Source organism: Pelophylax lessonae (assembly GCF_965119305.1).
Source record: "Pelophylax lessonae genome assembly, chromosome: 8".
NCBI classification, from domain to species: domain Eukaryota; kingdom Metazoa; phylum Chordata; class Amphibia; order Anura; family Ranidae; genus Pelophylax; species Pelophylax lessonae.
In genome coordinates, this window is record NC_138775.1 from 7,779,255 (window position 1) to 7,803,855 (window position 24,601).

General features: G+C 48.1%; 2 protein-coding genes across 2 annotated transcripts in view; one reads left to right on the forward strand and one right to left on the reverse strand.

Moving 5' to 3' along the window:
* The first annotated feature begins 1,332 nt into the window (after positions 1–1,332).
* JOSD2 (Josephin domain containing 2) lies at positions 1,333–7,507 on the forward strand. The gene is made up of 4 exons (XM_082265948.1): positions 1,333–1,532; positions 2,610–2,735; positions 3,622–3,816; positions 7,077–7,507. The coding sequence occupies exons 1-4, from the start codon at positions 1,381–1,383 to the stop codon at positions 7,183–7,185; spliced, it is 582 nt and encodes a 193-aa protein (XP_082122074.1). The 5' UTR covers positions 1,333–1,380; the 3' UTR covers positions 7,186–7,507.
* Positions 7,508–9,798: 2,291 nt separating this feature from the next.
* Positions 9,799–24,601, reverse strand: part of LOC309561406 (waprin-Rha1-like) — a 50,183-nt gene continuing 35,380 nt past the window's right edge. The window contains exons 3-4 of the mRNA XM_082265289.1: positions 21,898–22,043; positions 9,799–9,821 (exon numbers count right to left, since the gene is read on the reverse strand). Of these exons, the coding sequence (XP_082121415.1) occupies positions 9,816–9,821; positions 21,898–22,043 (152 nt within the window). The 3' untranslated portion in view covers positions 9,799–9,815. The remainder of the gene's footprint in view (positions 9,822–21,897; positions 22,044–24,601) is intronic.

The following is a 24,601-nucleotide window of genomic DNA, read 5'->3' on the forward strand; positions in this document are numbered from 1 at the left end:
GACACCAAGTGACACTTTTTGGGGACCAGTGACACCGATACAGTGATCAGTGTTAAATAATATGCACTGGTACTGTATAAATGACACTGGCAGGGAAGGGGTTAATACTGGGGGTGATCAAAGGGTTAAGTGTGAGCCTAAATGTGCTTATTAACTGTGGGGGGGAGGGGCTCTGTGACCGGCACACAGAGATCGGGGAGCTTAGCTGAGACACACAGAGATCTCCCTGTGCCGCCTGCTTTGTTTACATAGAATGATGAGCACTGATGGGCACTGGTAGGTGGCACTGATCGGCAGCACTGATGGACACTAATAGGCGGCACTGATAGGACCTGGTAGGTGCCACTGATCGGCAGCACTGATGGGCACTGATGGACACTAATAGGCAGCACTGATAGGCGGCACTGATGGGCACTGATAGGCACTGGTAGGTGGCACTGATCGGCAGCACTGATGGACACTAATAGGCAGCACTGATAGGCACTGGTAGGTGGCACTGATCGGCAGCACTGATGGACACTAATAGGCGGCACTGATAGAACCTGGTAGGTGCCACTGATCGGCAGCACTGATGGGCACTGATGGACACTAATAGGCAGCACTGATAGGCGGCACTGATAGGCACTGGTAGGTGGCACTGATGGGCAGCACTGACAGATGAGACTGACGAGGAGGCGCTGGGGGCAAACAATTATAATAATAATAGGAGGGGAAGGGGTAAATAATAAGAAAAGGAGCAAGGGAGTAAATAATAATAAAAATAATAATAATAGGAGGGGGTAAATATTAATAGGAGGGGGGAGGTAAATAATAATAATAATAGGAGGGGAGGGGATAAATATTAATAATAGGAGGAAGGGGGTAAATAATAATAATAAAAATAATAATAATATGAGGGGAGGGGGTAAATAATTATAATATTAGGAGGGGAGGGGATAAATATTAGTAATAGGAGGGGGGGGTAAATAATAATAATAATAATATTAGGGGGGTAAATAATAATAATAGGAGGAGGGGAGGGGGTTAATAATTTTAATAATATGAGGGGAGGGGGTAAATATTAATAGGAGGGGGGAGGTTACTAATAATAATAATAATAATAGGAGGGGGGGTAAATAATAATAATAATAGGGGGGGGGGTTGGTAAACAATATAAATAATAATAGGAGGGGGAGGGAAGTAAACAATAATAGTACTGGGGGAGGAGGGAGGAAGTTACAATAACAGGAGGCGGGGTCGGAGGAGACACGCCGTCCAATCACAGCTCGTCTCTCTGGCTCCGGATACAATGTTTCATTCTGCGGGTCACGTGTCTCCGGAGATGACAGCGGCTGTCACGTGTCCCGCTCGGGTCCCCGCCCCCTGTATCCGCTGAGTGATATGCCTGGCTCCTCCCCCGGCCGGGCGCACAGGATGGGGGAAGGGATGTATCACGAGAGGCAGCGGTTGGAGCTGTGTGCGGTGCACGCCCTGAATAATCTTCTACAGAGGGAGGAATACGGCCAGAGCCGGGCCGAGGAGATCTGCCGGGGGTGAGAGAAGGGGGACCCGGGGGGGGGGAGTACCGGGAGTACCGGGAGATGGGACAACGAGGGGGGAGGGGTCCCATCACCAGAGGGAACGGGGAAATCCAGGACCTATGTGGGGGGGGGGGGGGTAATAGATCTGTCCTGGGAGAAGACTGTGATATGGGGGGGGGGATGGGGGATTACCCTTTATGGGGTAACCTGGGAGAGCAGGGTGAGAGATGTGCCTGAGGGGGAGGGGGTATTGGGGGGGGGGGGGGGTTGGGTAGGATCAGGAATTGATAAGTGGGGTAATTTGGGGTGTCTGGGGGGACAAAGACGACCTATAGGAGAGTGGGGTGAGACATTTGCCCTGAGGGGGAGGGGCAGAGTGGGGGATGGGATGTTAAGGTAGGTGGAGATCGGGGACCTACCTGGGGGTAGATTTGAGTATCTGAGGGGGGTGGGGATCTCCCCTGGAGTGGAGATTAAATGAAAGTGTGTCCTGGGGGGGGGGGGTTGAGGAGAAATTGGGGGATCAAAGAAATATGTTGGGGGGGGGGGGGCAGGTGGAGGTTTGGGAGTTGGGAGAGAGAGTGTGAGGGGGAGGGGGGGGGGTAAGATGAAATGAATGGACAACTTTGGAGGGGGGTAGTGTGTAGAAGAGTGGGTGACCACATTGATGGGGGAGGGTTTGTTGGGGTGAGATAAGGGGGGGGGGCAGTAGATGGTGGGCATGAGGTAGAGGAGCGGGTGACAACATGGATGGGGAGGGTTTGGTGGGGTGAGATGAAGGGGTGGGGGGGGGTTTGAGATACAAGAGCGGGTGACCACATGGATGGAGAAAGGTTTGGTGGGGTGTTAGGGTGGGGGGGTGTATGTTGTTGGGTGGGGGGGGGTGTATGTTGTTGGGTGGGGGGGGGTGTATGTTGTTGGGTGGGGGGGGGTTGTATGTTGTTCGGTGGGGTGTTAGGGTGGGGGTGTATGTTGTGGGGTGGGGGGGTTGTATGTTGTTGGGGGGGTGTATGTTGTTCAGTGGGGGTGTTGGGGGGGGGGGGGTGTATGTTGTGGGGGTATATTGATTTATGATTGTTGTCATTCCAGGTTGTCCCCGAATTCGGTCATTAACCCTCACCGCAGTCTGCTGGGCATCGGGAATTATGACGTCAATGTCATCATGGCGGCCCTGCAGATGGTGGACTTTGCCGCCGTGTGGTGGGACAAACGCAGGTGAGAAGGGAAGAGAATCTTGGGATCATCATGGGTCCAGCTGGGGGATGGAATTATTACCACTGGGGCTTTTTTGGGGGGAGATAATGGGGGGAAGCGCTAATAACTGATTCCCACAGTGCAGAACATTCATCCATCCAGAGGGGGCCCCAGACTTTCCTGTGAAAACCTGAAGACCACCCAGATGACAATGTTGAGGGTTAATGGTAATCAGAACATTCCCTCCTCTCCATTAATCCCCTTAAGCTGTCGTCCTCCTCTAGCAGATGAGAATGGAAAGGTTGGTGGGGGTGGAGATGAGAATGGAAAGGTTGGTGGAGATGAGGAGATTGGAAAGGTTGGTGGAGGTGGAGATGAGGAGAATGCAAAGGTTGGTGGAGGTGGAGATGAGAAGAATGGATAGGTTGGTGGAGATGAGAAGAATGGAAAGGTTTGTGGAGGTGGAGATGAGAATGGAGAGGTTGGTGGAGATGAGGGGTGGCTCTGGGAGGGTTGTTGGTGGAATGGATAGGTTGGTGGAGGTGGAGATGAGGGGTGGCTCCGGAAAGATTGTTGGTTGAGATGAGAAGCAGGGAAATGTTGGTGGAGATGAGAATGGAGAGGTTGGTGGAGATGAGAATGGATAGGTTGGTGGAGGTGGAGATGAGGAGATTGGATAGGTTGGTGGAGATGAGAAGAATGGAAAGGTTGGTGGAGATGAGGGTTGTTGGTGGAGGTGGAGATGAGAATGGAGAGGTTGGTGGAGATGAGGGTTGTTGGTGGAGGTGGAGATGAGAATGGAGAGGTTGGTGGAGATGAGGGTTGTTGGTGGAGGTGGAGATGAGGGGTGGCTCCAGGAGGGTTGAGGTGCAGTCACACCTCTACAATGACATCGTTGTCCCCGCAGGTCTCTGGAAAGTTTGGCACTGAGTGAAATCTTCGGCTTCATCCTGAACATCCCGTCTCCCATCTCGCTGGGCTTCCTCTCTCTGCCGATCACCCGCAAGCATTGGATCGCCGTACGGCAGATCAATGGCGTCTACTACAACCTGGACTCAAAGCTGAAATCGCCCGCCAAGCTCGGGGGCCCCAGGGAACTGAAGTAAGGGCCGCATGATAATTTGGGGGTTGGGGGGCAGTTGAAATAATTGGTTTAAAACCCAATTCCACCCGGGACTTTGTGGTGTGTTGGAATGAGCAGAGTATTGGTCACGTTGGTATTACTGTCTGTGTCCTCATTGGGGTGACCTCCTGTCAGGACAGGAAGTGATGGGAAATTTCTCTAATGGGGACACCAACCAAAAGAAGGACTGGGTGCCCAACCTGTGGCCCTGTTGCTGAAGTCCCATGAGGCATGGCAAGGCTGATGGATACAAGCATGGCTCCCAAAGGCAGAGGCATGATGGGACTTGTAGTTCTGCAACAGCTGGAGGGCCACAGGTTAGGCACCCATGGGGTCTTCAAACTATGGCCCTCCAGTTGTTCAGGAACTACAATTCCCATCATGCCTAGGTTTTACAATGCCTCATGGGACATGTAGTTCCGCAACAGCTGGAGGGCCGTAGTTTGGAGATCCCTGGATTAGAACGTCTGAGATCCGTTATTTTCCGGTGGGGAGGAAATCGCCATTTAAGGTGATATTGATCCGGCCTGTTCAGGTTTTATTTAAAGTCGGGTTTTGGGAGGAATTCTGGATCATGTGACCTCACCCCCGGAGGGCGCTCACGTGCGATCTCGGGGATCCGTTGAGTTTCTGGCATTTCTCAGATGCTCGGGGTGTGAGCTCACAGCTGTCACACGAGGTTGGTGGAATGCGTTGAGCGTGTGACAGTGGTTTATTATTGGGCGGTGTGATGAGGAGGAATGACTGGTATGGGAGGAATGAGGAACACGTGTGAGGAGCGCGCTGGGAACAATCCGCTGAGGTCAGCATTGTAACTTCTTAAAGCTGCAGCTGCTTATTAAACATTCAGTATGTTTACCTAGACTGCAGGGATCCTCACATTACGGCCCTCGACACTACGGCCCTCCAACTGTTGCGGAACTACACATCCCATGAGGCATTGTAAAACCACTCACCACTACGGCCCTCACCACTCACCACTACGGCCCTCACCACTCACCACTACGGCCCTCACCACTCACCACTACGGCCCTCACCACTCACCACTACGGCCCTCACCACTACCACTACGGCCCTCACCACTACCACTACGGCCCTCACCACTACCACTACGGCCCTCACCACTACCACTACGGCCCTCACCACTACCACTACGGCCCCTCACCACTATGGCCCCTCACCACTACCACTACGGCCCCTCACCACTACCACTACGGCCCCTCACCACTACCACTACGGCCCCTCACCACTACCACTACGGCCCCTCACCACTACCACTACGGCCCCTCACCACTACCACTACGGCCCCTCACCACTACCACTACGGCCCTCACCACTACCACTACGGCCCTCACCACTACCACTACGGCCCTCACCACTACCACTACGGCCCCTCACCACTACCACTACGGCCCCTCACCACTACCACTATGGCCCCTCACCACTACCACTATGGCCCCTCACCACTATGGCCCCTCACCACTATGGCCCCTCACCACTATGGCCCCTCACCACTATGGCCCCTCACCACTATGGCCCCTCACCACTATGGCCCCTCACCACTATGGCCCCTCACCACTATGGCCCCTCACCACTATGGCCCCTCACCACTATGGCCCCTCACCACTATGGCCCCTCACCACTATGGCCCTCCAGCTGTTGCGGAACTACACATCCCATGAGGCACTGTAAAACCCTGACATTCACACACATGACTAGGCATGATGGGAATTGTAGTTCCTGAACAACTGGAGGGCCAAGGTTTGAAGACCCCCCTGACTTAGAGCTAGTATAGATACCTGACTCAGTCCTCATATTGCCCCCCCCCCCCTGTAATTCCCTCCTCATCCTGGGAGGGGCAGCACTCTGAGCCAGTAGAGCTCTCTTGCTTTGCACAGTGCTGTCAGTCTGAACGTACTTACAGGAGGAGAGAGCGGAGTGATGACCTCATTGGTGGGTTTCTTCTCCTTTGTTGCCAAATTGAAGCCAGGGGGCGCTATTGTTTAACCACTTCTGGACCAGAAGATTTTCCCCCTTAATGACCAGGCCATTTTTTGTGATTCGGCACTGCATTACTTTAACGGGCAATTGCGCGGTCATGCAACACTGTACCGAAATCAAAAAGATGTCCCTCTTTTCCCCACAAACAGAGCTTTCTTTTGGTGGTATTCTATCACCTGTGCGATTTTTTTTTTTTTTTTTTTTTTTTTTTTTTTTTTTTTTGCGCTATAAACAAAAAGAGCGACAATTCTTAAAAAAAAAAAAAAAAATACAATATTTTTCACTTTCTGCTATAGAACATTCCTCAAAAAAAATTTTAAAATAACATTTTTTCACCATTTTAGGCCAATTTCTTTTTTCCAAAATTAGGCCAATTTTTTTTCTGCTACATATTTTTGGTAAAAAAAAAATCGCAATAAGCGTATTTTGATTGGTTTGCGCAAAAGTTATCGCGTCTACAAACAACGGGAAATATATTTATGTCATTTTTATATATTTTTTTTTTTTTTTTTACTAGTAATGGCGGCGATCTGCGGGTTTTTTTTTTTTTTTTTTTACACTTTTGGGGGTATCAGTGACATTACTACAGTAATCAGTGCTAAAAATATGCACTGTTACTGTACTAATGACACTGGCAGGGAAGGGGTTAACACCAGGGGCTATCAAAGGGTTAAATGTGAGCCTAGGGGGGTGTTTTCTAACTGTGTGGGGGGAGGGACTTGTGAAATGACCATAGAGACCTAAATTGTTATTGATGCAGGATTTGCTTCGGGGGACATTGGGTTTTTTTTGTATGGTAGGGGTATAATGTACCACATTTTTATTCACATGGGGGGGAGCAAGAGCTGGTGGGGCTTCCAGATTCCAATAAGCCCCCTGCCCGTGGATCCCACAGCCTAGGGTTGAGGAAGAGGCCCTTCTTCCCATGTTGGCCTGGTATGGTTCAGAAGGGGGTGCCCTCTTGTCCTTCCCATGACCTCCATGTTGGGCCCTCAGGCTCCCCAACCTCCCACAATGCAATGCAGGAGTCTGAGGCCATGCTTGCATTACATTGTTGGGTGGGGCATCACCACAGTTGAGGATTTGGAGTCTCAGAGAAAAGATTTTGGTGTGACCGGATCTGGGGGAGCTTTCAGGGGACACATCTTTCTGGGGCTGTCCTTAGGGAAGTCCATGTTAGGACCGGTCCTCTTCAGTGCTGTATTGGTAATCGGTCCTCCTGTTTTTTTCTCTTGCAGGGACTTCCTCCAGGCCTGCATCGCCCGCGGCTCCTGCGAGATCCTTCTGGTGGTGACGAAGGAGGTGGAGGAGAGCCGGCTGTGGATCAACGAAGAGGGCGCCACGTGAGAGCAAAGTCTTCCCAGAATCCTCCGCTCTCAGCTGGGCTGAGCCAATAACCCAAAGACTTTTAAGTTATAACATTGAGTATTTATTTATTGGGAGGAGGGGTACCCATCCCCCCCACCCTCCTCCTTTCAGGGTAACCCCCTCCCCCGACTCTGACCACCGGAATCAGAACATGCGTAGCCCTGACTCGGTGGTCCTTCCCGTCTTCTGATATATGCACTACTATGACTGCCTTAACGCTCGCCTGTCTTTTCTATCCGCATTAATGAATGACGCCGAATGGTTTTCTGCTAATTCTAATAAAGTGATTTTATACGAACAATGCTCAGTGATTGGTGGAGTTCTATGGAGGGGGGAGGTGGGGATAGGGCGGGACTTACAGATATAAGGGGAATGGCGCATCCCCAAGGGGCCACACATGATATTGAGTGAATAAAATGGTACAGGAGAGGGTCAGACTCTGCAGACACGTTACGGGAGAGGGTCAGAGACTGCAGACAGGTACAGGAGAGGGTCAGAATGCAGACACGGTACAGGAGAGGTTCAGAGACTGCAGACATGTTACGGGAGAGGGTCAGACTCTTCAGACACGGTACGGGAGAGGGTCAGAGACTGCGGACACGTTATGGGAGAGGGTCAGAGACTGCAGACACGTTATGGGAGAGGGTCAGAGACTGCAGACACGTTATGGGAGAGGGTCAGAGACTGCAGACACGTTATGGGAGAGGGTCAGAGACTGCAGACACGTTATGGGAGAGGGTCAGAGACTGCAGACAGGTACAGGAGAGGGTCAGAGACTGCGGACACGGTACAGGAGAGGGTCAGAATGCAGACACGCTACAGGAGAGGATCAGAGACTGCAGAAACGTTACGGGAGAGGGTCAGACTCTTCAGACACGGTACGGGAGAGGGTCAGAGACTGCAGACACGTTACGGGAGAGGGTCAGAGACTGCAGACACGTTACGGGAGAGGGTCGGAGACTGCAGACAGGTACAGGAGAGGGTCAGAATGCAGACACGCTACAGGAGAGGATCAGGGACTGCAGACACGTTACGGGAGAGGGGTCAGACTCTTCAGACACGTTAAGGGAGAGGGTCAGAGACGGCAGACACGTTACGGGAGAGGGTCAGAGACTGCAGACACGGTACAGGAGAGGGTCAGAATGCAGACACGCTACAGGAGAGGATCAGAGACTGCAGACACGTTACGGGAGAGGGTCAGACTCTTCAGACACGGTACGGGAGAGGGTCAGAGACTGCGGACACGTTACGGGAGAGGATCAGAGACTGCAGACAGGTACAGGAGAGGGTCAGAATGCAGACACGTTACGGGAGAGGATCAGAGACTGCAGACACGTTACGGGAGAGGATCAGAGACTGCAGACACGCTACGGGAGAGGGTCAGAGACTGCAGACAGGTACAGGAGAGGTTCAGAGACTGCGGACACGGTACGGGAGAGGGTCAGACTGCAGTCACAGTATGGGAGAGGGTCAGAGACTGCAGGCCTAAAGGCATAATTTACACTTGTGGTTTGGGGACAGTAAAAGTGTGTGTTTGAGAAGCATTTTTACTGCCCCCCCCCCCAGTTGCTTCTGCATTAGCTGTAAAAGTAGCAGTTGGGAGCGTAAATTTGCCACTTTTTATTGTGGTGTATCAAAAATGATCTTGCATCAGATTTTGTTATGAAAAAAGGGGGGGGCTAACTTTGATTTTTTTTTATTTATGAAACCGGTTTTGTTTTTTTAATTCCTGAAACTGTTTTTGTTTTTTTGTTTTTTAACTCATGAAACCCTTTTTTATTTATTTTTTTAAATTCATGAAACAGTTTTTTGTTTTTTTTTAATTCATGAAACCATTTTGTTTTTTTTGTTTTTTTAACTCATGAAACCGTTTTGGTTTTTTTTTTGCTTTTTTTTAATTCATGAAATTGTTTTTTTGTTTTTTTTTCTTCCAAAAACACCTTTGAAAATTTTCTGCACAAATACCGTGTGACATAAAAAGTTGCAACGACTGCCATTGTATTCCATAGGGTCTCTGCTACGAAAAAAAAACATATTTAATGTTTGGGGGGCTCTGATTAATTTTCTAGCAAACAAAATAATGATTTTTACATGTAGGAGAGAAGTTTCAGAATTGGTCGGGGTGGAAAGTAGTTAAAGGAACCAACAAAAGTACTAAACCTCCCGCGCGCCAATCCAACATTTTCTAGGAAAATAAATCAAATTAGACTTTTTCTCCTATGATAAATTTTGCTGTGACGAAGCGAAGGACTGCACAACGGAACCGGCTAAGGCCCCTCCCCCACTCTTCAAGAGCATGACATTAAAAAAATTGGGCTCCTGTACATGAAAGCTGCAAGCAAAGCACAGAGAGGTGTCAAAGATCCTTTATAAATAGTATCACACAAGTCAATAAATACAAGGGATTTCATACAGGATGTGACTACATCGCCCCCTACAGGAGGTTCTGATTATTCTTTAATCTTTTTCAAATATATTACATTATATTTAATGAGGAAATGCCGGTATGGACCGGAAAACAAAATATATTGATATAAAGTGGGAAGTTGTCTTTTTTTTTTTTTTTTTCTCCTTCATTCAGAAACTGCGAAGTCTTCCTGCTCCAGGATTTATACCTAGAAGAGAAAAGGAGAGGTGAGAATGGTCCACACCCGGAAATGTATGACACAATTATTCTAGATCATTGCTCCTTTTTGTGGAATAAAAAAGAATTAAAAATGAGCTCTGGACGCAAAAACCTTCAATTAAATATTTTTTCGTAATAGCCACAAAGGATATAAATCCACTTTATGTGCACAAAATGTGTGTTCTGAGACGAAACGCGTTGGGGCGGAGCCGACTCATGACTTCAACGTGAACACCACTGGTCAGGTGGCAATGCTGTTTTAATGTAGATGGTAAAATACTGCGCCAACCTCAATACAAACCTATAAAGAAATAAATATACAGCAGCTAACACCGAATCCTGAATAACTGACCAACAAAAGAGTAAAAATAGGTGTAGCGCTAAATCAATGTCAGATATAGTTCATATCCAAGAGGGAGTGGTGAGTGCAAAGATGTGGCCAATAGATCACTCAGTGATGGAGGGGGGGGGGCGCTGATATTTTGGGGGACTCTGACGTGAAGGCGATCTTTGATGTGACGAGGGAACCTCTGATGTGATGGGGGAACCCCTGATGTGATGGGGGTCCTCTGATGTGATGGGGGATCTCTCATGTGATGGGGGTCCTCTGATGTGATGGGGGAACCCCTGATGTGATGGGAGACTAATGTGATGGGGGACTCTGAGGTTAAGGGGGCTCTGATTGAATGGAGGGCTCTGATGTTTTGAGGGACTCTGACGTGAAGGTGGTCTCTCATGTGACGAGGGAACCTCTGATGTGATGGGGACCTCTGATGTGACGAGGGAACCGCTGATGCAATGGGGAACCTCTGATGAGATGGGGGAACCTCTGATGAGATGGGGAACTCTCTGACGTGATGAGGGACCTCTTATGTGATGAGGGAACTTCTGATGTAATGGGGAACCTCTGATGTGATGGGGGGACCACTGATGTGATGGGGGGTCTCTGATGTGATAGGGAATCGCTGATGCAATGGGGGGCCTCTGATGTGATGGGGAACTCTCTGACGTAATGGGGGACCTCTGATGTGACGAGGGGACCGTCACCAACACCCAATAGCAAAAGCCCCTTACCGGACCAAATTGACCCTCGTTACAAAGGTCAATGTAGCACATGATCTCATATACACGGACTGAAGAATTCCTGGAAGTTCTCATCCAACCCCTCACGGTCCTCGACAATATGCCGGAAAGCAATAGCCACAAACCTCAGATCATGCAAAGAAGGGGACAATAAAATTAGCAACAAGCAGGCTTTTTAATTGGAAGCAGCCGGTTTGATAACCAGCAAAATGGCCACAGCGTCCTCCACTGGTGTGGAGCTGACGTCGGATGATGACGAAACACGTAGGGGGAGCCAGTGACGCCGTACACCAGTGGAGGACGCGGTGGCTTTTTTGCTGGTTATCAAACCGGCTGCTTCCAATTGAAAAGCCTGCTTGTTGCTAATTTTATTGTCCCCTTCTTTGCATGATCTGAGGTTTGTGGCTATTGCTTTTCGGCATATTGTCGAGGACCGTGAGGGGTTGGACGAGATCTTCCAGGAATATTTCAGCCTGTGTATATGATTTCATATGCTACGCTGGATGAAAACTTCCAGAGATTCTTCAGTAAGTGTATATGAGATCGTGGGGTAAATTGACCTTTGTAATGAGGGTCAATTTGGGGGCCGGTAAGAGGCTTTTGCTATTGGGTGTTGGCGACTGTTCCTGTATCAAGCACAGAGGATGTGATCTATTGGCCACTATCTTTGCACTCACCACTCCCTCTTGGTTATGAACTATATCTGACATTGATTTAGCGCTACACCTAATATTGTTTTAATGCTGGCTGTACTACCTATGTTTAGGAGTATTATTTTATATGATAAACCGCTTGCTTTGATGATATTGGGCCATGGGATTTGGGTTTCTTTGAATGACACATGCTGATCAGGTGGAAGTACACTAAGAGAAGCTTACATAGGCTTATGGCATAAATCTTTAGATGCTTCACACCTTTCCCAATTCCCCCATATTGAACTCCTTTAACCACTTGCCGACCGCCGCAAGTACATATACTGCGGCGGTCAGCCCCTCACAGGCAAAGTCCGCCGGTTACTCGCCGATCGCCGGTGCAGAGGGAGAAAGGCAGGCGGCTAGTGTAAACAAGCTGACTGTCATTCTCCCCTGTGTAGAAACAGTGATCATACGGTTCTACTATGTAGGACCGTTGATCATTGTTCCTACAGCTCAAGCCACAGCCAATCACAGTTAGAAGCACGCCCCTAGGGACACACACAGCCCCTCCCTCTCAAACAAAGTTAACCCTTTTACTGCCAGTGTCATTAGTACAGTAACAGTGCATATGTATAGCACTGATTACTGTAGTAATGTCACTGGTAACCCCAAAAGTGTCAAAAATGTCAGTCAAGGGTCAGATCTGTCCGCCGCAATGTCGCAGTACCGCAAAAAAAAAAATCGCAGATCGCCGCCATTGCTCGTTAAAAAAAAAAACAACAAAAATGACAAAAATCTTTCCCTTTGTTAGTAAATGCAATAACTTTTGCGCAAACCAATCAAAATACGCTATTTGCGATTTTTTTTTTTTACCAAACATATGTAGCAGAAAACAAATTGGCTGAAAATGTTAAAACATGTTGATTTTTACTTTTTTGGGGGGGGGAATTTCATATAAAAAAAAATGGGAAAAATATTGTTATTTTTGCAAAATTGACGCTCTTTTTTTGTTTATAGCGCATGATCAAAAAAAAATCGCACAGGTGATCAAATACCACCAAAACAAAGCTCTGTTTGTGGGAAAAAAAGGACGTCAAATTAATTTAGGTACAGCGTCGCACGACCGCGCAATTGTCCGTTAAAGTCACACAGCACCGAATCGCAAAATAGGCCCTGGTCAGGAAGGGGGTAAAATCTTCCGGGGCTTAAGTGGTTAAATATACACTATATTACCAAAAGTATTGGGACGCCGGCCTTTACACACACATGAACTTTAATGGCCTCCCAGTCTTAGTCCGTAGGGTTCAATATTGAGTTGGCCCACCCTTTGCAGCTATAACAGCTTCAACTCTTCTAGGAAGGCTGTCCACAAGGTTTAGGAGTGTCTATGGGAATGTTTCACCATTCTTCCAGAAGAGCATTTGTGAGGTCAAGCGCTGATGTTAGGCAAGAAGGCCTGGCTAGCAGTCTCACCCCAAAGGTGTTCTATCGGGTTGAGGCCAGTCAAGTTCCTCCACCCCAAACTCACTCATCCATGTCTTTATGCACCTTGTTTTGTGCACCACTTGTATTTAAGAAAAAATAAAATACACAGCAACTTGCCCAATGAAAGTGCACGTACATTTGTTCTGTGCAAAATGGGTAAAAAATGAATGGTATTAGGCTATTTCATGTGTTAGTTAAATGTCTTTCATTGATAAAACATACAATATTGTATTTGGCCACTAGATGGCACCAAGTATCAGTGGAATATCCTATAATACTTAGCACCATCTAGTGGCCAAATGCAAGACTAAAGTCCTGCAATAACATTACTGGGAGGGAGAGATTTTTGGCAGAGGACACCTACAAAGTCTCTCCTTCCAGAACACCCCTCCCCCAGCTCCTGTCAATGTACTTTATGTGTACACAGCCTGCAGCATATTTGCAGTAGTGTGTACGCTCCTGTCTTATTACCAGTTCATTCATCTGCAGCACCCTTTGAAAGTGTGTGTGTGTGTATATATATATATATACTAGAGGTCCCCCACCTGGTCTACAATGTAAAATACGTAAATGTTATTTATCAATGAGAAACCTGAGCCTGGGACAATACACCTGGATGACTGGATGAGATTAACTTCATATCAAAAGTCTGCACCCCTCCCCCCCAACACCAGAGATCCCCCATCACATCAGAGCCCTCCATTCCCATCAGGGCCCCCTTAACCTCAGAGTCCCCCCATCACAAGGTTCCCTCGTCACATCAGAGGTTCCCGTCACATCAGAGGTCCCCCATCATGTCAGAGATTTCCCCATCACGTCAGAGGTCCCCCATTACATCAGGGGTTTCCTCGTCACATCAGAGGTTCTCCCATCACATCAGAGGTTCCCCCATCACATCAGAGCCCCCTTAACATCAGAGTCCCCCCATCACATTAATCTCCCATCAAATCAGAGGTTCCCCCATCAAATCAGAGGTTCCCCCATCACGTCAGAGATTCCCCCACCACATCAGTGGTTCCCTCGTCACATCAGAGGTCCCCCCATCACATCAGAGGTTCCCTCATCACATCAGAGGTTCCCCCATCACGTCAGAGATTCCCCCATCACATCAGAGGTTCCCCCATCACATCAGAGGTCCCCCCATCACATCAGAGGTCTCCCATCACATCAGTGGTTCCCTCGTCACATCAGAGGTTCCCCCATCACGTCAGAGATTCCCCCATCACATCAGAGGTCCCCCATCACATCAGAGGTCTCCCATCACATCAGAGGTCCCCCCATCACATCAGAGGTTCCCTTGTCACATCAGAGGTTCCCCCATCAAATCAGAGGTTCCCCCATCAAATCAGAGCCCCCTTAACATCAGAGTCCCCCCATCACATTAATCTCCCATCACATCAGAGGTTCCCCCATCACATCAGAGCCCCCTTAACATCAGAGTCCCCCCATCACATTAATCTCCCATCACATCAGAGGTTCCCCCATCACATCAGAGCCCCCTTAACATCAGAGTCCCCCCATCACATTAATCTCCCATCACATCAGAGGTTCCCTTGTCACATCAGAGGTTCCCCCATCAAATCAGAGGTTCCCCCATCAAATCAGAGGTTCCCCCATCACATCAGAGGTCTCCCATCACATCAGAGGTTCCCTCGTCACATCAGAGGTTCCCCCATCACATCAGAGCCCCCTTAACATCAGAGGTTCCCCCATCACATCAGAGCCCCCTTAACATCAGAGTCCCCCCATCACATTAATCTCCCATCACATCAGAGGTTCCCTTGTCACATCAGAGGTTCCCCCATCAAATCAGAGGTTCCCCCATCAAATCAGAGGTTCCCCCATCACATCAGAGGTCTCCCATCACATCAGAGGTTCCCTCGTCACATCAGAGGTTCCCCCATCACATCAGAGCCCCCTTAACATCAGAGTCCCCCCATCACATTAATCTCCCATCACATCAGAGGTTCCCTTGTCACATCAGGGGTTCCCATTAAATCAGAGGTTCCCCCATCAAATCAGAGGTTCCCCATCACGTCAGTGGTTCCCTCGTCACATCAGAGGTCCCCCCATCACATCAGTGGTTCCCTCGTCACATCAGAGGTTCCCCCATTACATCAGAGCCCCCTTAACATCAGAGTCCCCCCATCACATTAATCTCCCATCACATCAGAGGTTCCCCCGTCAAATCAGAGGTTCCCTTGTCACATCAGGGGTTCCCCCGTCACATCAGAGGTTCCCTTGTCACATCAGAGGTCTCTCGTCACATCAGAGGTTCCCCGTCAATTCAGGGGTTCCCATCAGATCAGAGGTTCCTTTGTCACATCAGAGGTTCCCCCATCACATCAGAGTCCCCCCATCACATTAATCTCCCATCACATCAGAGGTTCCCCCATCAAATCAGAGGTTCCCCATTACATCAGAGGTTCCCTCGTCACATCAGAGGACCCCCATCACATCAGAGGTTCCCTCGTCACATCAGAGGTCCCCTCGTCACATCAGAGACCGCCTTCACGTCAGAGTCCCCCAAAACATCAGAGCCCTCCATTCACATCAGCCCCCCCCCCCCTCCATCACTGAGTCCTTTAATCCATCTGTCTGGGTCTCGCAGCACCCCAGGGGAACCCAAATGGCACCCTGGCTGAGAAATGCTGAATGTTCTTCACTTGCAGTCTCCTTATGAATGTTTCACCGCACACCAATCAGCCATAACATTATGACCACTGACAGGTGAAGTGACCAACATTGATCATCTGGTGACAATGACATCTGAAAGTGGCTGGGATATATTAGGCAGCAAGTGAACATGTTGTCCCTGAAGTAGAGGTGTTGAAAGCAGAAAATTTGGCCATCGCAGTTAGCTGTGTATGGGGGCTGTGTAGCCACAGACTGGTGACGGTGCCCATGCTGACCCGTGTTCCACAGCCAGAAGTACCTACAATGGGCCCGTGAGCATCAGACCTGGAGCACGGAGCAATAGAAGAAGGCCTGGTCTGATAAATTCAAGAATGGTTTTGAGAAACATAACAAGTTTGAGGTGTTGACTTGGCCTCCAAATTCTCCAGATCTCAATCCAATTAAGCACCTGTGGGATGTGCTGGAAAAAAAAAAACAGTCCAATCCATGGAGGACCCAGAACTTAAAGGATCTGCTGCTGATGGCTTGGTCCCAGATATTGCAGCGTACCTTCACAGGCCTAGTGTAGTCCATGCTGGGACGGGTCAGGTGGTGGCAAAAAGGGGGACTACTCAATAGTAGATGGGTGGTCATAATGTTATGGCAATCAGTGCATGCTAAGAATGGCCCAGGTATGTGACAGGTACACTTTATGGCCCAGGTATGTGACAGGTACACTTTATGACCCAGGTATGTGACAGCTACACTTTATGGCCCAGGTATGTGACAGGAACACTTTATGGCCCAGGTATGTGACAGGAACACTTTATGGCCCAGGTATGTGACAGGTACACTTTATGGCCCATGTATGTGACAGGTACACTTTATGGCCCAGGTATGTGACAGGTACACTTTATGGCCCAGGTATGTGACAGGAACACTTTATGGCCCAGGTATGTGACAGGTACACTTTATGGCCCATGTATGTGACAGGTACACTTTATGGCCCAGGTATGTGACAGGAACACTTTATGGCCCAGGTATGGGACAGGTACACTTTATGGCCCAGGTATGGGACAGGTACACTTTATGGCCCAGGTATGGGACAGGTACACTTTATGGCCCAGGTATGTGACAGGTACACTTTATGGCCCATGTATGTGACAGGTACACTTTATGGCCCAGGTATGTGACAGGTACACTTTATGGCCCAGGTATGTGACAGGAACACTTTATGGCCCAGGTATGGGACAGGTACACTTTATGGCCCAGGTATGGGACAGGTACACTTTATGGCCCAGGTATGGGACAGGTACACTTTATGGCCCAGGTATGTGACAGGTACACTTTATGGCCCAGGTATGTGACAGGTACACTTTATGGCCCAGGTATGTGACAGGTACACTTTATGGCCCAGGTATGTGACAGGAACACTTTATGGCCCAGGTATGTGACAGGAACACTTTATGGCCCAGGTATGGGACAGGAACACTTTATGGCCCAGGTATGTGACAGGTACACTTTATGGCCCAGGTATGTGACAGGAACACTTTATGGCCCAGGTATGGGACAGGTACACTTTATGGCCCAGGTATGGGACAGGTACACTTTATGGCCCAGGTATGGGACAGGTACACTTTATGGCCCAGGTATGTGACAGGTACACTTTATGGCCCATGTGTGTGACAGGTACACTTTATGGCCCAGGTATGTGACAGGTACACTTTATGGCCCAGGTATGTGACAGGTACACTTTATGGCCCAGGTATGTGACAGGAACACTTTATGGCCCATGTATGTGACAGGTACACTTTATGGCCCAGGTATGTGACAGGTACACTTTATGGCCCAGGTATGTGACAGGAACACTTTATGGCCCAGGTATGTGACAGGTACACTTTATGGCCCATGTATGTGACAGGTACACTTTATGGCCCAGGTATGTGACAGGAACACTTTATGGCCCAGGTATGGGACAGGTACACTTTATGGCCCAGGTATGGGACAGGTACACTTTATGGCCCAGGTATGTGACAGGTACACTTTATGGCCCAGGTATGTGACAGGTACACTTTATGGCCCAGGTATGTGACAGGTACACTTTATGGCCCAGGTATGTGACAGGTACACTTTATGGCCCAGGTATGTGACAGGTACACTTTATGGCCCAGGTATGTGACAGGAACACTTTATGGCCCAGGTATGCGACAGGAACACTTTATGGCCCAGGTATGTGACAGGAACACTTTATGGCCCAGGTATGTGACAGGTACACTTTATGGCCCAGGTATGGGACAGGAACACTTTATGGCCCAGGTATGTGACAGGAACACTTTATGGCCCAGGTATGGGACAGGAACACTTTATGGCCCAGGTATGTGACAGGAACACTTTATGGCCCATGTATGTGACAGGTACACTTTATGGCCCAGGTATGTGACAGGTACACTTTATGGCCCAGGTATGTGACAGGAACACTTTATGGCCCAGGTATGTGACAGGTACACTTTATGGCCCATGTATGTGACAGGTACACTTTATGGCCCAGGTATGTGACAGGAACACTTTATGGCCCAGGTATGGGACAGGTACACTTTATGGCCCAGGTATGGGACAGGTACACTTTATGGCCCAGGTATGTGACAGGTACACTTTATGGCCCAGGTATGTGACAGGTACACTTTATGGCCCAGGTATGTGACAGGTACACTTTATGGCCCAGGTATGTGACAGGTACACTTTATGGCCCAGGTATGTGACAGGTACACTTTATGGCCCAGGTATGTGACAGGAACACTTTATGGCCCAGGTATGCGACAGGAACACTTTATGGCCCAGGTATGTGACAGGAACACTTTATGGCCCAGGTATGTGACAGGTACACTTTATGGCCCAGGTATGGGACAGGAACACTTTATGGCCCAGGTATGTGACAGGAACACTTTATGGCCCAGGTATGGGACAGGAACACTTTATGGCCCAGGTATGTGACAGGTACACTTTATGGCCCAGGTATGTGACAGGTACACTTTATGGCCCAGGTATGTGACAGGAACACTTTATGGCCCAGTTATGGGACAGGTACACTTTATGGCCCAGGTATGTGACAGGTACACTTTATGGCCCAGGTATGTGACAGGAACACTTTATGGCCCAGGTATGTGACAGGAACACTTTATGGCCCAGGTATGTGACAGGAACACTTTATGGCCCAGGTATGTGACAGGAACACTTTATGGCCCAGGTATGTGACAGGAACACTTTATGGCCCAGGTATGTGACAGGTACACTTTAACAACCTGGGAATCCCTCCAGATTTACGTCTGGAACAAGGATAGCAAAGAAAACCGCGGGCAACAGAAAAAACCGCCTCCTCGCCGCCGTGTGACCGCACACAAAGTTGTGTTTGTTTGCCCAGGGATCGCTTGTTTCCAAGACACCACTGCCAAGACTTAAAGGATGGTCAACTTTTCCCAAACACTATAATCTCCCGCACAACAGAATGATAGAAACTACAGGGCGGTCACTGGACACCGGCCAATTACATCGAATAAATAGTGAATAGGAGACGTACGGGGCGAGGAAAGACAATTCATAGAAATGTTCATTTAAAGGAGCTTACACAAATATATTACTTTCTTCTTTTTCCCCTCTAGTAGTTTGTGTCTCTGCTCCTTCCCACAATGGTGAGATCTCCTGCATTAGTTTGTGTCTCTGCCCCTCCCACAATGGTGAGATTTCCTGCAGTAGTTTGTCTCTGCCCCTCCCACAATGGTGAGATTTCCTGCAGTAGTTTGTGTCTCTGCCCCTCCCACAATGGTGAGATTTCCTGCAGTAGTTTGTGTCTCTGCCCCTCCCACAATGGTGAGATTTCCTGCAGTAGTTTGTGTCTCTGCCCCTCCCACAATGGGGAGATTTCCTGCAGTAGTCTGTGTCTCTGCCCCTCCCACAATGGTGAGATTTCCTGCAGTAGTTTGTGTCTCTGACCCTCCCACAATGGTGAGATTTCCTGCAGTAGTTTGTGTCTCTGCCCCTCCCACAATAGTGAAATTTCCCTGCAGTAGTTTGTGTCTCTGCCCCTCCCGCAATGGAGAGATTTCCTGCAGTAGTTTGTGTCTCTGCCCCTCCCACAATGGTGAGATTTCCTGCAGTAGTTTGTGTCTCTGCCCCTCCCACAATGGTGAGATTTCCTGCAGTAGTTTGTGTCTCTGCCCCTCCCGCAATGGGGAGATTTCCTGCAGTAGTTTGTGTCTCTGCCCCTCCCACAATGGTGAGATTTCCTGCAGTAGTTTGTGTCTCTGCCCCTCCCACAATGGTGAGATTTCCTGCAGTAGTTTGTGTCTCTGCCCCTCCCACAATGGGGAGATTTCTGACAGTAATTTGTGTCTCTGCCCCTCCCACAATGGGGAGATTTCTGACAGTAGTTTGTGTCTCTGCCCCTCCCACAATGGGGAGATTTCCTGCAATTTGTGTCTTTGCCCCTCCCACAATGGTGAGGTTTCCTGCAGTTTGTGTCTCTGCCCCTCCCACAATGGGGAGGTTTCCTGCAGTGTACAGCACAGAGTACAGAGGGGATCGGTATGTAGTATACAGTAGTGTACAGCACAGTTTCTAGGTCCGGTAGGAAGGGTAGGAGTGTCGTCATCTCCTCTATACACAACACCGAGACTCTCCATGTGAAGAGCTCTGAGCTCACCGCTGCCTCCGACATCCAGATTACCCATAATCCTCCCCGAGAGCCAACAAGACCGGTTGTGCAATAATTTCTGTTCACTTCAACAGATCTCAGATTTCAAACTTTCCTAAAGAGAACGCCTGCAGGACAATGATCTCTGTACAGCACTGCGGTATATGTCAGAGCTATATACATGTATTATAATAATAGAGTGTCAGCTCTTGTGGTGCAGAGACTGATGTGACTGTGGGGGAGGGGACATTAGAATGTAAGCTCCTCTGGTACAGAGACTGATGTCACTGTGGGGGGCATTAGAGTGTAAGCTCCTCTGGTACAGAGACTGATGTGATTGGCTCAGTGTTCTCTGTACAGCACTGCGGTATATGTCAGAGCTATATAAATGTATAATAGTAATAGTGTGTGACTGTGGGGGACATTAGAGTGTTAGCTCCTCTGGTACAGAGACTGATGTGACTGTGGAGGAGGGGACATTAGAGTGTAAGCTCCTCTGGTACAGAGACTGATGTGACTGTGGAGGAGGGGACATTAGAGTGTAAGCTCCTCTGGTACAGAGACTGATGTGACTGGCTCAGTGATCTCTGTACAGCACTGCGGTATATGTCAGAGCTATATAAATGTATAATAATAATAGTGTGTGACTGTGGGGGGGGGGGGGGGACATTAGAGTGTAAGCTCCTCTGGTGCAGAGACTGATGTGTAGCTGGCAGGACTACTAAGCTAACTAGAAAAAGTGTCTCAAAATCAAAATCCCGATGCGTCTCAAAAGACCCGTACGACCACTCCGCATAACTTGAGCGGGAAAGGAAAGAGATACCCAGACATTAGAGTGTAAGCTCCTCTGGTACAGAGACTGATGTGACTGTGGGGGGACATTAGAGTGTAAGCTCCTCTGGTACAGAGACTGATGTGACTGTGGGGGGACATTAGAGTGTAAGCTCCTCTGGTACAGAGACTGATGTGACTGTGGGGGAGGGGACATTAGAGTGTAAACTCATCTGGTACAGAGACTGATGTGACTGGCTCAGTGATCTCTGTACAGCACTGCGGTATATGTCAGAGCTATATAAATGTATAATAATAATAGTGTGTGACTGTGGGGGGACATTAGATTGTAAGCTCTTCTGGTACAGAGACTGGTGTGACTGTGGGGGAGAGGACATTAGAGTGTAAGCTCCTTTGGTACAGAGACTGATGTGACTGGCTCAGTGATCTCTGTATAGCGCTGCGGTATATGTCAGAGCCATATCAATACAAGATAAATATAAATCGATTCTTTTATGTGACTACGTACCGGTATCTGGCAGGACTACTAAGCTAACTAGAAAAAGTGTCTCAAAATCAAAATCCCGATGCGTCTTAAAAGACCCCTATGACCACTCCGCATAACTCAAGTGGGAAAGGAAAGAGATGCCCAAACATTAGAGTGTAAGCTCCTCCGGTACAGAGACTGATGTGACTGGCTCAGTGATCTCTGTACAGCACTGCGGTATATGTCAGAGCTAGATCAATACAAGATAAATATAAGTTGATTCCTCCATGTGGCTACGTACCGGTATCTGGCAGGACGTGCTGTCACACGTCGCTGGACAACATTTTTGATTGTCGCTACAGTTAGTGTCGGATATGCACTGAGTGGTCTTGACGCAGGTCGTCCCATTCAGAGGTTCCATAACTGGGGGACACGACCCCGGCTTATCTGGAAGAAGACATAGAGACGAATCATGTGAACCACTTAGATGATAAAATATCAGATCAGATAATCATATATATATTCCTTTTGGGGGGGGGGGGATGATTTTTACCTACCCCAGCTCAGTAACACTTACAGCTATTGTCCCTCCCCCAGGCCTGTGATTGGACAGTAAGAGGAAAATCAGCAGACTGATGAGCTCATCTCTCTATTACTCTGCTCTCTCCTCCTATCAGCATGTCTTGCATTGCAGCACACCTGATGGGCTCCTTGCTCTGTGCTTCTTTCCCCCAGTCTGAGCTTTGCTGTACAGGGACAGCAAAAGGCTAAATATAGGTTGGATTCAGCCAATAACTCTGCTTGTATTTTAAAACTTCCATGTAAGAATGTGTTATTGATCACAAAGTTGCACTAATTGTTGTGTTTTTTATGTCTGCATGGAGTTGGGATTTTGATTTACTGGTTGTTTTATGAGCTGCTAAAATTCTCCTTCTTTGTGGTGCATTAAAGCACAATGATGTGGTTTACAGCAGGGGTCTCAAACTGGTGGCCCTCTAGCTGTTGCAGAACTACAAGTCCCATCATGCCTCTGCCTATGGGAGTCATACTTGTAACTGTCAGCATTGCAATGCTCCTGGGTTTCTACATTGGAGACCCAATCAAAGCAGAATCTGGCTTTGTTCGGGACTTCGGCCCACTGGCGGAGGCTTGGGTCTCCCAGTGGGACTCCAGTGATGGCTGCATGGCATTTCTCAGGGTTGGTTTTTCTGATGGTGACAACAGTGGACCATCTTTGCATAGTATGGCCACTCGTACTCTCCATTGGAAGGGTGACAACGCAGAAGGGAAAACTGGGAGACAGGGATAGAGTGTTGTCACCTTATAAAAGGAAGCTCCCAAACAAGAATTTTTAGGAAAAAATTAACAGGGATTTTTTTTAAAGTATTTATTGGAATGACATTAACATGTCAAAGCTTAGATGAGTTAGTAGTAGGGTAAGGGGTACCTATAGGGTTAGGATTACCTATAAGGTGAGCAGTAGGGTGCAGGATACCATTAGGGCTAGAATTAGTGCTAGGGAAAGGTTAACCCTTCCTATAGGATTAGCAGTGGCGTCAGGGTTACCTATAGGGATAGAGTTCACATTAGGGTAGGGTTATCGATAGGTTACATGTTACCTATAGGGTTAGGATTAATGCTAGGGGGATGGTTTACCTATATGGTTAGCAGTAAGGTTGGGGGGGGGTTACATATAGGATTAGGAGTATGGTTATAGGTTATCTATGGGGTTAGCACTAGGGTAAGGATTACCTATAGGGTTAGGATTAGTGCTAAGGTTTACCTATTGGGTTAGCAGTAAGGGGTGGGTTACCTATAGGGTTAGAAGAACTAGTGCTAGGGTAAAGTTAACCTATAAGGTTAGCAGCGGGTTCAGGTTACCTATAGAGTTAGAGTTAAGCATTAGGGTAGGGTTACCTATAGGGTTAGAACTAGCGGAAGGGTAAGTTTAACCTATAGGGTTAGCAATTGGATTAGGGTTACCTATAGGGATAGAGTTACCATTACGGTAGGGTTACCCATAGGGTTATAGTTATTTCTTGGTGGATCGTTACCTATAAGGTTAGGGTTAGTGCTAGGGTAAAGTTTACCTATAGGGTTATCAGAAGGGGGTGGGTTGCCTAAGGCAACCCACTTTGGGTAGGGTAGGATTAGGAGTATAGGTTATCTATATGGTTAGCACCAGGGTAAGGATTACCTATAGGGTTAGGATTAGTGCTAAGGTTTACCTATTGGGTTAGCAGTAAGGGGTGGGTTACCTATAGGGTTAGAAGAACTAGTGCTAGGGTAAAGTTAACCTATAAGGTTAGCAGCGGGTTCAGGTTACCTATAGAGTTAGAGTTAAGCATTAGGGTAGGGTTACCTATAGGGTTAGAACTAGCGGAAGGGTAAGTTTAACCTATAGGGTTAGCAATTGGATTAGGGTTACCTATAGGGATAGAGTTACCATTACGGTAGGGTTACCCATAGGGTTATAGTTATTTCTTGGTGGATCGTTACCTATAAGGTTAGGGTTAGTGCTAGGGTAAAGTTTACCTATAGGGTTATCAGAAGGGGGTGGGTTGCCTAAGGCAACCCACTTTGGGTAGGGTAGGATTAGGAGTATAGGTTATCTATATGGTTAGCACCAGGGTAAGGATTACCTATAGGGTTAGGATTAGTGCTAGGTGTAAGGTTTACCTATAGGGTTAGCAGTAGAGTAAAAGTTATCTATAGGATTAGGAGTAGGGTTATGAGTTATCTATAGGATTGACAATAGGAATGGTTAGCACCAGGTTAAGGATTACCTATAGGGTTAGGATTGATGCTAGGGTAAGGTTTACCTATAGGGTTAGCAGTAGGGTAAAGGTTACCTATAGAATAAAGAGTAGGGTTATAGGATATCTATAGAGTTGACAATAGGAAGGGTTATCTATAGGGTTAGCACTAAGGTAAGGATTATCTATAGGGTTAGGGCTAGGGTTTACCTATAGGGTTAGAGGTAGGGGGCAGGTTACTTATAGAAT